The sequence below is a fragment of the Leguminivora glycinivorella genome, chromosome 17 (assembly GCF_023078275.1).
Source record: "Leguminivora glycinivorella isolate SPB_JAAS2020 chromosome 17, LegGlyc_1.1, whole genome shotgun sequence".
In the NCBI taxonomy this organism is placed as follows: Eukaryota; Metazoa; Arthropoda; class Insecta; order Lepidoptera; family Tortricidae; genus Leguminivora; species Leguminivora glycinivorella.
In genome coordinates this window covers 13,125,559-13,138,479 of record NC_062987.1, presented here as the reverse complement: position 1 = coordinate 13,138,479, position 12,921 = coordinate 13,125,559, and the positions used below count along the sequence as shown (strand labels likewise).

The 12,921-nt window shown below is 37.9% G+C and overlaps 1 protein-coding gene across 1 annotated transcript in view; it reads left to right on the top strand.

The window, feature by feature from the left end:
• LOC125235259 (protein sprint) overlaps positions 1 to 3,138 on the top strand; it is a 415,349-nt gene extending 412,211 nt beyond the window's left edge. Inside the window, 2 exon segments of the mRNA XM_048141757.1 lie at positions 285 to 498; positions 1,393 to 3,138. Coding sequence (XP_047997714.1) covers positions 285 to 498; positions 1,393 to 1,526 — 348 coding nt within the window. The 3' untranslated portion in view covers positions 1,527 to 3,138.
• Positions 3,139 to 12,921: the final 9,783 nt, after the last annotated feature.

Here is a 12,921-nt window from a genome sequence, read left to right as displayed (position 1 = left end):
GAAATCTATGGACGAGTATATCCAGCCTTTGTTCTAATTTTCGTCCACATATAATTTAATAAAAATTTTAAATTGTGAAAGGTACTTGCGATCCATCATCGTTATGGAAGATAGACAATGTCATATCGTTTATACTATAAAGCTCGTCATAAGTATGGTAAATGACATTTATATTTGAAATTTCGGCTAACGGCCGTAAACTAGCGCCGTGCGAGAACCGGCACATCAATTTTATGTTTAATTAATTTCATGTATTTTCCCACTGAGCCGCTTTCGTTTTCCAGTGGCGGCGCGGGTCGGTGGAGAGCGGCGGCGGCGACGGCGGCTGCTGCGTGGTGCGCGTGGCGCTGCCCGACGAGTGCCGCGGCTCCATCCGCCGCGTGGCGCTGCCCTGCCGGCCCGGCGCGCGCGCGCGCGACCTGTGCCGCGCGCTCGCGCACGCCGCCGCCATCACCAACCCGCAGGACTACGCGCTCTTCGCGCTCCACGACGAGCAAGGTGAGTCCTTAAACCTTCTCGACTTTCTTCTCGGCGGAGCGGTCGAGCCGACTCGAAGCCTAGTAATTTATAGTCTTTGAACGGAATTGCGTGAACCGGTCGTGGCGCCGCCGTCTCATCACCGACTTGCAGGACTGTGCGCTCTTCGCGCAGCATGCCGAGCGAGGTGAGTGCTTGACCACGTCGACAACTAGACGGAGTTCGAGCCGACTCAAAGTCATGATTAGCGACGACTTTGATAGCCCCCGCTTGTGCACGGATTTGACGGGTTAAGTTCCTAAAAGTCAGAATTTCATTAAAGTTTGGCATTTAAAATAACATGTACACCAGCGAGACTATCAGAACTAGTCAAGATAGCTGTCGACTTACCTTGGTATGACTTTAATAAAATACGCACCCGACATCTGACACATCTCCCGAACTACAGCATGTATCCAGCTATGTCTGTTACTTGACGCAACATTGACGCATCTTTCCTAACATTGCTCTTAGGACCATTTCCAAACTATAGTGTCCCAAAAACTATTGATATTTATTCGCTCAAGCGCGGATCTGGAATCCATTCAAACACACGTACATTAATATTTATACTCAATGGAAAATAAATAACTAAAGAAGAAGCGGGAAATCTGAATGCTACAAAGCTGTCTATGGTTGCATTTTTTTTCTTATTAATAAATCAAATTCAATGCTACCAAATTGTAAGCTATTATATATACATATTAGTACCTTGTTATAAAGTCGTGTTTACACGTGGTGACAATTTACCTATAGGTACCTTTTTTTTTTAACTTTAGCCAGTTTACACACTAGTGACTTGAAGAAAAATTAATAATTAGGTTAGGTTAGTTTATTACCTATATAAACTTCATATAGGTACTCTTTTCTTTACAGAGACGATGTTAAACGAAAACGACTGCCCCCAAGAAGTTATGGCGGAGAAGAACGGACAGAACTTCATCCTGGCTTACAAGAGGATAGATGCCAAAATCGCGTGGCCACAGCAGGCGCTGCTCTCCTACCCCTAAGCTGGTCGAATATGCCATCTCTGTCTAACCCACTGGTTTTGGTTAAGACGTGACAAGGACAGGTACTTGCGATAACCTGTGGAACGTGAATGAACATTTTCGGAATATTAAGGCCCGTCCAGAAGGCATGATCAATTTGTTCAGAAAAGGTATTGGCATCGATGTGTCTATTGCAAAGCCTGATATGAGCAGAACTTAATCGGGTTAGCGAATAGATGTACTGTCTGGACTGATCTTAAAAAATACTTGTACTGCATGCAATCGTCATCTGTGTTGCCGCGTTAAAATCTAGTGAGCTCTTTCTCTAACCAATACATGAGAAATGGAGTTATATTAGAATTCAATGCTGCCAACACTAAGTACGTACACTTAATTTCTGAAAAGTTTATGAAATTACTCTGTTCTAATCATCCGTTGGATTGATGACAAAATATAAATAATCTCTTAATCGTGGAAAATGATCTTAAGAACTAATATGTGCAATAGATAAGTGAAATAGAACCCCGAACTCTCAGTACCATTAAGTATGTCGTGTTTACAGGATACTCATTCATAACAAATAATCTATATTTATAACATCTTAGCGATAAAGTGATATTTTCTAACGATATTACCCAGCTAGATACATTAAAGCTTACCTTAATACATAAGTACATAATTTCTTTAGACAGTATTTTTAAATGCTACTCAACCATAAGCGTACTAATTGTCATTTACAAATGTAGCTTTTTTACCCAATCATATTATGTAAGTAATGTTTTATATATGCCTATAAAACGACTGAACAAAATTCGATTTGTCTTGAAACTACAAATTTTGTAAATTTGTATGTGTGGTATGGTTTGATTCGATTTTTTAATGTATAGGAAAAACTGTTATGATAAAATATTACTTTCTTCATATTTTCTTGTGTTATATCAACTTTTCCATGTAACGGAATATGTAGGTATTTGTTCCTAAATTTTAAGTTAACCTGAGTACGCTAATATTCTTACCAAATTGTTAATTGAGTTTTAAAATTTATTTGACTAAAATTTCTAGTTTCAAATTTTACTTTTGAAGTATATTTAACTCTTTAATACTAACTTGTTTATGAACTGTGATGTAATTCGTATTAGTAACGTAAGGATTTGTATTGATTTTGTATATTCGTAGAGGCGTTTCGTAATATAATTTATTTATACTTAATCTTAAGGAAATGTGTTTAACGCAGTGTTGCAAGTCTGTGGAACAAATTGGCGAAATAAATAACCGTCGCTTATATTGTTCGGGAAACTAAAAAAAGTCAGAAGAGCTAAGTTAGCCTTAATACCACAGACAATATTTTTATAGTTATAAAACCCAGTAGATACCATCATTTTATTATCTGTGGTAGGCGGCGATTCTGGATATGTGACGTTGATCACATCTCGCACCTTTAGAACGAAACTGACACAACTCAATAACGATTTGAGCGTTAAGTCGGGTTCGTTCTAAAAATGCGACCTACATTTTGTATTTATGGCTGACATTGCAGTCTTGTATTTTAACGTTAGTCATAATAACACGTATATTGTGTTTTGATAACAATTTCAGTCACTTGTGGAGAATAAATGAATTTTTACCAAACTTATTATTTTTGTTTCATTATTGACCCCCATTAGGTGCTTACTTCAACACCTTTACTGCCTGTGTGAATGTGTATACATAAATTGCATAATGTATTGTACGGTCAGCTCTCAAATATGTTAACGATTTTGATCCTTAATGCTTTAGACATACGGTCCGACATGTATACAGATTATTAGACGTGACTGTACAAGTGCCTACTCTTATATGAATAGCCCAGGATTAAACCCCCCTAAATTAGTTACTATGACAACAAGGCACGCTTTTGATTAGACTAAAACATTTGTTGCCAATAAACAAATGCTTGGATACAATCAAATAACACTGATCAATCGACGAAGGCGTCACAGTGGTTTACATTTTCTCTATAGTGATAAATTTAACATAAAGTTATAATGCAAGTTACCTATCCCAGGAAAGTAAATCCTAGTTACTGGGACAGAGTGCATGTTCAGCCAAGAGTGAGGAAGTTTCCAGATACGGGGGAGTCTAGTGAAACTATTGGACGAAGGTGGCGACCACCGCCTGAGGTGTTACAGGAATTGGTGAGATGCTATCTTCAATAGTTCTGGCTACTGTAGTTTAGAAAAAAGCCATTTGATAGTGAACGGAGAAAAAAAGAGAGTAAGAAAACATGTCTCAAAATATACCTAAAGGGCCAACACAGCGCTATTAGTCTGCTACTAGTCAAGTACCGATTGGGTTTCTAGGTATTATAAGAAGGTACATTGTACATGTAAAATAAATAAATTATCGTACGCACCAATGAGGAGGCACACTGATATTTTATCCCGCCAGGCGGCGCCTGTGCAAGTGTCTAGGCATGTCACTGTCATTCATATGTGAGAGAGAGAAAAACATATCATCTTCTCGCTCTCACGAAAGGACTAATAGGGTGGCGCCATCTGTCTTAACCTTTGAGTGTGCCTCCTCATTGTACCAAAGTTGAAGACAACGTTCAAGTTAAGCAGAGTATTAGCGAAGAATAACATACATAAATTATCCAGAGGCCGTGAGTTCAAGTCTCACCCAAGGCAGACATTTTCCACTTTTAAATTTATTCTAAGCCTAATGGCATCGATTGCAGACGTTTCTGCTAATCAGAAGTTAAAACATAAATTATCGTTATGAATCTGTTTCTTTTTTTGTAAACACTAACTTTTGAATACTGAACTTTAAGAGAAAAGAAAAAAAAATAAAAGAAAGTTGTAATTGGATATAATTTTAACAGATAGCACCGGTTCCGGAAGTGACGTCTTACGACCGAGATTACAATGTGACCAACCGACTGAACCGGTCACAGACTTCCGAGGACTTTACGTACAAAGCTCCACAAACTCGCAGGTTTAACAAGCATACTGCCTGTACTGAAAATCAGTATATTTATCCTCCTAGTCGAAGGGTAAGTAAGTGTAATTTAAAGTATAACAAGGAATGAAATGTTTCTAGACGGCCAACTAAATCTTGGCACTAAATAAATGCCGGCAAATTTGAAAAATGTGGGGCTCACCGGCCGTCTTCATCAAGCATAAAAACGTCAAGAAGAAAATTTAAGTTTCGCGCCTTTCTTTGGTGTCACTATTTGGTTGATCATATATAGCTTATTTTGTGTACCTATCTGTTTATAAGTCTTCCTAAAATGTCCTGTTTGGGTATTATTGTCAAAATTGGCTGTTTACTTTCAAGCTAACAGATCAGCCCCCTATGTGCAATGCACACGGCACGACGGAAATGCGCGATATATACAAAACACCGGAACATCCACCGAGCCTGGTTACCGATAAGAATCAACACAAGCATCCTGCATGTCTGCCTGACCCAGTAAGTAAATTTATTCTAAATTAGAAGAAAAACGACCATGTTCATAAGTATATGTTTTCCGTTTATCCTAGGATTGGCTCCCTGAGCCGCTTGCAATGTGAACTTAGAAAGCATGGTCATGGTATTCTCGGTGAAAATACTTCTTTCTTGATAAGATCAGTATTATTTATTTCCAGCCAATGATAGAACCAAGTTGGCACAAAGACTTAGAACCTTTGGACACAACGTACGAAGGATACGAGAAATACCTAGACCCTTATCTCACAACGAGCCGGCTACACCATAGGCCATACACAGCAGAGCAGCTGAGTAGAAGATCCGTAACAAAAGATATTGTGACCTATCACACCTTATCCAAGGACCCCTGGGTAAGATTTAACATAATACCACAAATACCAATAAAACTCACCAATAAATCGTATGTTAAAGCTTTATAATACTAAATTTACTAGTATAGATCTGTTCGACTGCACAAAGTGCACACTAAAGAACCGTATGCTACTTTTATTAATGCAAGACAGCTAAGTAACTAATATATATTTATGCATTATTACACATTTATATACCTACCCTTCATCCACTTACTCACACACACACATAAACACACATGACACATGAATACCTCTCACACATTCAACACACTCTCACCTTTTTGCGCGTGCTAGTTGTCAGTTTTTGGTTTTAGCTTCTCTTGCTGTTTATGGTTAAATATATTGTTATATTTACTTTTCCTTCCACCTAGTATTAAGTATTCACTATATTCTTGTGGACATCTTTCATTGGCTTACTGTATTGTATTCTAATATGTTAAGCATTTGTTTGTTTGTATCGCTGTTGATGCCCCAAATATATATAAAATAAAAAATAAAAAAATATAAAAATAATACCGAAGGGCAAAGTTCACCGAATAAAATTTTATTATCGTTAACTATAATAGCGGTATAATCAGATTTTTTTCTCAATAGGGATTATTACGGCAATGTCGGCCATCAGAGTGCAGCACTGTCACTATCACACATACTAAACCGTAAAGTGATTTTTCTTTTCATGTTGAAACTTCATACACGTGGGAAGAGAAAATTTGTAACTCGTGTCGATACATTATGGTGCTACTTTATCGCACTAGTGCGACACAGGTGCGACAAGTGGTACTTCATGTGCTTATGTCGAAACATTATTCTGCCATATTATGGGCTGAAAAATGCTCTATTTGCTCTACAATTCACGTGCGAGAAAACATTCGTAACTCGTGCTTTAACTTATCGCCACTCATATCGAACTTCCTCTTTTCCGCACTTGTATCGTAATTGCAACGTCTATAGGAACTTTAAATGTTATTTTCCGATATTGGCAGCATTGTAAATAAAAATCCAGAATTGGCTATGGTTATCGTACATCCCATGTACATCCGGTTGGTTCCTTCATTTAGTTGGTTCGTTCTTTTCATTCATTCATAGTTCTCACTCGATCCCAAAGCTCGTTCCATCAGTTCTGGGCTAACGCCATGAACCCCTAGGCCACCTCGCCACGCTCGTTCCATCAAATCACAAACACTATTCAGTTCAGTTCAGCTCAGTCAGTCAGTTGTGAAACTTGTAAAGTTGTCAATAATGTGTTGTGATATTTTACCTAAATAGAATTTATTATATTCCTCGATAAGTGGTACAACGAATAATCCCGTGTGACTGGTACGTAAATTCTTACTCTGTTTATTATTTAGTAATTTTTAAAGATATAATTTATTCATAATTAAGTTTTCATAGAACACGCTAGAAAGATTTGTTCATTGTATTGTAAAGTCCATGTTTTATTGTAATACTTGATATGCCCTAGTACATGATTGCCAAAACTGTATGCCCTAGACAGTAGTAAAAATATTACTCTACACTTGTGTGAAAGGAAAAGTCTGTCTTAAAAATCTTAAAATTGACGTTATGGTCATCCTTTATCCACTAACACAACTTATGCAAAACTGTTAATTGTATAATTTGGTTTATACACAATATACTGCTTATACAAGAAACAAGATATAACGAAATTAATAATGCAAGTTTTTTTTAGATCATGGCAGATTCAACAACAGAAAACAATGCTGGTAATGCAAATGAACCCCTCAATAATCAGGAAAATGCTCCAGCGAGGGAACCTGTAATACCACAATTAATCTTTGACTGGCCTGAGCCTAATGTGGTTGTGTCGAACCTAAGATTCTGAGTCCAGATCCAGATGTGGCCCAACAGGGTAAAGCTCTGCAAAAATTTGGCTCCCGGTGGAAAACCGTCAGATATGCAGATACAAAGCGACAGTTTGAATCCACAGCACCTTTCTGTGCTTTGCTAGTAAACCATGAGCTGGAAAGCTTGACTCCAAGTTGCAAGTCATTTGACATGCTGAAGAGGTTTGATCAAACTCTTGCAGCTGTAACACACGGGCTCTTAAAACAGAAGAAAATACTACAAAATACTTTGGGCAGTTTACCTGCAGAAGTTAGAAATACTGTTCAGAATGCTTTACAGTCAGCTGATTCACCATATAAAAAGATTTCTGATGATTTACTACAATATGTTTGTGGAAGACGGTCACAAGTTATTCAGCATAGAAGAGAAATGTTTTTGCCTCGAAAAATGGGAGTCAGAGCGGCTCTGCACTCCATACCACCAACTGATCTTGTCTTGTTTGAAACTAGACAACTGACACAACTCGTAGATGCCTTGCCTGATAAAATAGATCATTTTGTCCCTAATACGGACAAATGCAAATGCTGTCAATTTCACAAGCAACGCCGGAGGCAATCATCTGAGGAACCTCAAGAAGAACCTGTGGAAAAAAAGAGATACCGCAAACAGAGCAAGCGAAGAAATTCGTCAGATGATTACAGTTCTGAGGAGGAAGCTAGGTCTCGAGGCAGAAAGAGACAACATGAGCGACGTAAGAGAAGGCACACATCAGAGGCGCGTAATTCAGAAGAAGAATCGCGTCCAAGAAGGCGACGCCGCTAGAAGATTAAGAATATGTTTTTAGTATAAGTTTCTTTTTTGCTTAATCATTATTTAAATCTAAAATTACATTAATACATAAGTTGCTTAATGATACTGAGTTATCATATGTTTATTGTTATAATAATTATAATGTTACAAGTAAACATTTAAGTTACAATATTGCATTCTGTATTTTCTTAATGATCCTTTATTATTACTCTATCAATGTGTTTTGTAAATGGTTGTAATTTAAACCCCAACTTATTTATTATACACACTACAAGGGTCAATTACATAATAAGTTTTATTTGTTCTCGATATTCTAAGAAGTAATAACTAATTGAGGCTTGTAGTGTGCGGTGCATTTTTAAATTAAAGATCAACACCTCCAAGTTAGACAGAAGTAGGTAATAGATGGCGCTATACCTGAGCCTGTGTTGTGTTGTCGATGCAATCTCAGTATATTGTACTAGGTTCGTAAAATTTTGCTCAGATGTCGCCACTTCCACATTGCGGAGGGCCTACCGCGAACCTTCGACATGTTGTCCATTTGTTGCACTTGTAAATTCGCACGTCGTACTTGGGACAGGCAAAGAGGATCGAGTATTATAGAGAGTTACTGTCAAAGTAAAATGTGTAATCACAGTCCATAGACTGCCATCTCTCGACACAGGCTTAAAACTTTTGAACCTCAGTTTTGACATTTTGGCCCATATCGTTAGCTTGATATGTGTTAAAATGTCAAATATTAATATTAGCGCCATCTAGCCGAGCGTTCCCCAAAGGTGTAACGCCATCTAGGCCACCGTACCTTTTTCTCTATGGCTCGAGGTACGTTTTTTTCTTAGACTTTATCCGTCTATACGGAGTTACATATGTCTTTGGGACAGGGAAGCAATATGTCAAACGTGGTTCAGGTAGACATCCTTAAACGAACCGCAACTGAAAAACTATATGTTAAAGTGCTGCACTCTGGCGGCAGAACAGTGCTAAAATATTCCCTATTGCTAGATTTTGATATCCAGACAGAGCTGCTGACTTCTTATACGACTCTTCACTTTCCGGACAGACTCTTCAATGTACAAAAAAACCGCCTGCCTAATATTTGCCGTAAAATTCGGAGTATGACCTCACGCAATATATCTTTATATAAAATAAGCACTATTTCTACACAGGTGCGCACTCGCAAACCGTCAGCAGATGATTGGCATTTGCCTTTAGAAGGATGCAAAAATAAGTACGAAAGGGAAAGCATCAGAAAGAATTCCACATTTTCGCTCCCTAGAGAACATCTGTTTAGGGAAATTATCACTCACAATAAGCCGAAATGGCTGCCAAGGTAATAATATTTCTTATCAAAGCCGCCATTTACTTATTAGTAGGCATACTAAACTTACCTTTTCTACTGAAAAAAAAAAACGCCTGAAACGTTTAGTTAGGCAAATGCATCTGCGTTTGAAATGAATCAAGCCTTTGTTAATTTTTATTTATGGCACTGCGAATCGTTCACGCTCCGTGCCGTATTGTATTTTTCCCCTCACTAGCTCGGAAACACGTGTTTTGTCGTTTAATACCAGCGGGTAAAAATGCATTTTATCCACTAGTGGGTACAGTAATTTGGCCTTGAATAAAGTCAAAATAACTGCTTTAAAATTGATAAAAGTAGGTGAATCTAGTAATAAAGATGATTTACCACCTGTGGAACTACTGGAAGCAGTGATAAACGCATTTTTTGCGTTGTAGTTTCCTCGCGGTAGTGAGGGGAAAAGTTTTGTGTTACACTCGGGTGCAAATGTATTTTACTTCTCGCGTGTTAAAAAACTCGCAAGTTCAGGATTCTATTCTCGAATTCAACTATAGAATCCTTTCACTTGCTCGTTTTTTAATTCCACACTCTGCGTTAAAATACAACTTTGCCCCTTGTATAACAAATAACTATATCTCTCTCTCGCAACCTTTCGGATACTATCGCGATAGAGCCAGTTCAGTTTCGTTCGCCACAGAGCGCGAGCGTGAACGATTGTCACTTTGTCTCGGCCGGCTCTTATGCATCTGCATCAAAAGAATGGATGATTTGGTGGCGATGGGTTTCACTGCAGTAAGGCCACTTAGGACAATCTTGTTATTATTATAATTATTTATCGCATTATTATTCTCATTCCAGTTCATTTCGTACCGAAGCACGAGACAACTACGTATCGCCAGCTAGCCAGGCTGGCTCTAATATTCGCAATTTTGAAGAGCAAGTGGAGACTTATTACCAGCGAAGTATCGCGAATTTGCTGACTAATGCCCACTATGAACACTCTACCGTGAAGGAGAAGTTTGCTTCAGAGACGTCACAGATTGGTACAGGAAAACCTATTTGTTCTGTGTTGGATCAGTTCAAGGAAAAGAATAAGAGACTTCAGTGCAAAAATATGAAAATTAGTTAAGTTTTGATTAGCCTCGTAGATACCTACCTAACATTGGATTGTCCATTCAAGATGTGGAGGAAGAAGCACTGATTGTTATAAACACACGTATAGTATGAATTTTCTGAGATGGTTTTTTGGCTTTTGCCGTAATCTGTTAAACAGAAGCCTTTGTTTCTATTATTCACAGCGGCAACTTGCGTTTCCACAGCACGTGCTAAAGTCTCAGTGTAGTTAAAAAGCAACTATCATGATAACAATAAGGTTCAAATGCATAAAAAGCACTTTCGGAGATAACACGTTTTGTCATCTTCAAAAAAAGTTACCTGCATACTGTAAACTGTTTCATAAATTTGAACCTTATTGTTATCATGATAGTTACTTTTTAACTACACTGAGACTTTAGCACGTGCTGTGGAAACGGGAGCTAGCCGCTGTGATTAATAGAAACAAAGGCTTTTGTTTAACAGATTACGGCAAAAGCCAAAAAACCATCTCAGAAAATTCCTACTATTAAACTTATGGCATATCGCACATTTAGACGTCGGAACTACCTACTTAATTTTAACTATTTTAAGTACTTACTATAACTAAGATTAAATGAAGAAAAGCACTCAAAAAGGAGATAACCTAACGAATATACGAGTAAGTAATACTCGTCGTCGGTTTAGATGTCCAGTGTTACAGGTACCTACCTATTTCGTACAACCATGCAGTGCAAGCATCGGACAGGCGTAGATAGAATACCCATAATTATAGGTCATAGGGGTTATTATTAATATCTACTTAAGTGTGTCAATAGAAAAGTTCACAAGGACGGCCTTGACCTTCTCTCTAACAATATGATTTTTATATTTTTCCGATGTTGACCCATGACCAACTCGATTTTAAACCGCCTTATCAAAATATGAAGCCGTCACCACAATATGTAAGCAATATTTATTTGAGTTCTTAAATCTAAAATCATTTATAAAAAAATATGGATAAAATTGAAAACAAATGGAGATTCTTTATTTTCTATTGATATTCACGGCACTCGGATATGGTGTCTACCTGCTGGCGCCTTACAGCATTGCTGTATTCATCATTGGAATACTTTACGTGTTGTACTCATACATTGTACTAATGATAATGTAAGAAAAATTATAAAGGTACTTATGCAGAGTTTAATTTCGAGCTTTCATAATACCCTTCCTACCTACTTTAACTGTGTTTCAAGCTACCACCTGCCCCATATCATAAATGTACCTTACCACAAAATATAGGGATTGAGCTATTTGATTTGAAACATTTTGGGCTACACTCCTTATCCTAAGTCCTAGTGTACCTAGGTACAATTTTTAGGTAACTTTTGTTGAGTAGCAAAAGGGTCGAAATTCAGAAACAAAATAAACAGGTACTTCCAGGACTCAGGAGGATGTTTGATAGTAAAGCCTGACCAGTAATATATGACTAAACTAAGTACGTACGCGCCATTTCGTCACTACTTTTAAAAAATCTCGTATCTCACGCTGTTCCTCAAAGTTAAAACGCAGTAAGTCTAGATGCATTCCATACATACTTACTACAATTTTCTTTTCATTGCCAGACGAAGATACAAGTTTTTTTAAAAGTAGTGACGATTTGTACTATTATATATTCTGTGGCGCCATGATGCGGAATTTCATTAGAACTATTTTCTTCATACTATACGGTATTATCACCGCATGCATCAGAATATAACAGCGCCCTTTTGACAATCCATACTAATATTATAAATGGGAAAGTGTGTGTGTCTGTTTGTTTGTCCGTCTTTCATGTCAAAATGGAGCGACGAATTGACGTGATTTTTGAAGTGGAGATACTTGAAGTGATGGAGAGTGACATAGGCTACTTTTTGTCTCTTTCTAACGCAAGCGAAGCCGCGGGCAAAAGCTAGTAATCATATATTTCTGGTCAGGCTTTATGTACTTAGATATGCGGATGTCACCACACTTTGAACCTTGAACCTGTGGTACGAATAGGTAGGCATTAGTTCCCACCGTTCCCGAAGAGTGCATGCATACCAAGACTCAACGCCATCTATCAGGTGTTGGAGATCGGCAAATCCGGTGAATATAGCACGATAATATCGTGTAGCTATCTAGTGTCGATAGCTAGTATCTCCGCTCTCCCGTATTGGCGCGTCAGAGCTAGACTGCGTTTCCTTCGGCGTCTAGCGTCAACGATTCTCATTTCGGCTCGGCCGGCTGGACAGTTTGTGAGTGATAGTTGTCCCTCGTTAAGGGTCAAAACTGGTGCAGTTAGGTACTTTGCAACATAATCAGCTACAGCATAATACTTCACCTGATGCAACAGGTTAAGCGAGGAGTGATTATTAGGACTTACGAAAATGTTGCACCTACTAAGGCTGCCTTTATACCTACATGCGATTATGACTTCTTCTAATTAAATTAAATTTATTTATTCAATTCAGACAACAAATGGTCCAAGAAATGTGTTAGTTAAATCGCTTAGTAACAAATTCCAATAACATTTAATAATTAATAATTAACAGTGACTTCGTCCTCTGACTCATTGCCTATAACAGAGGAC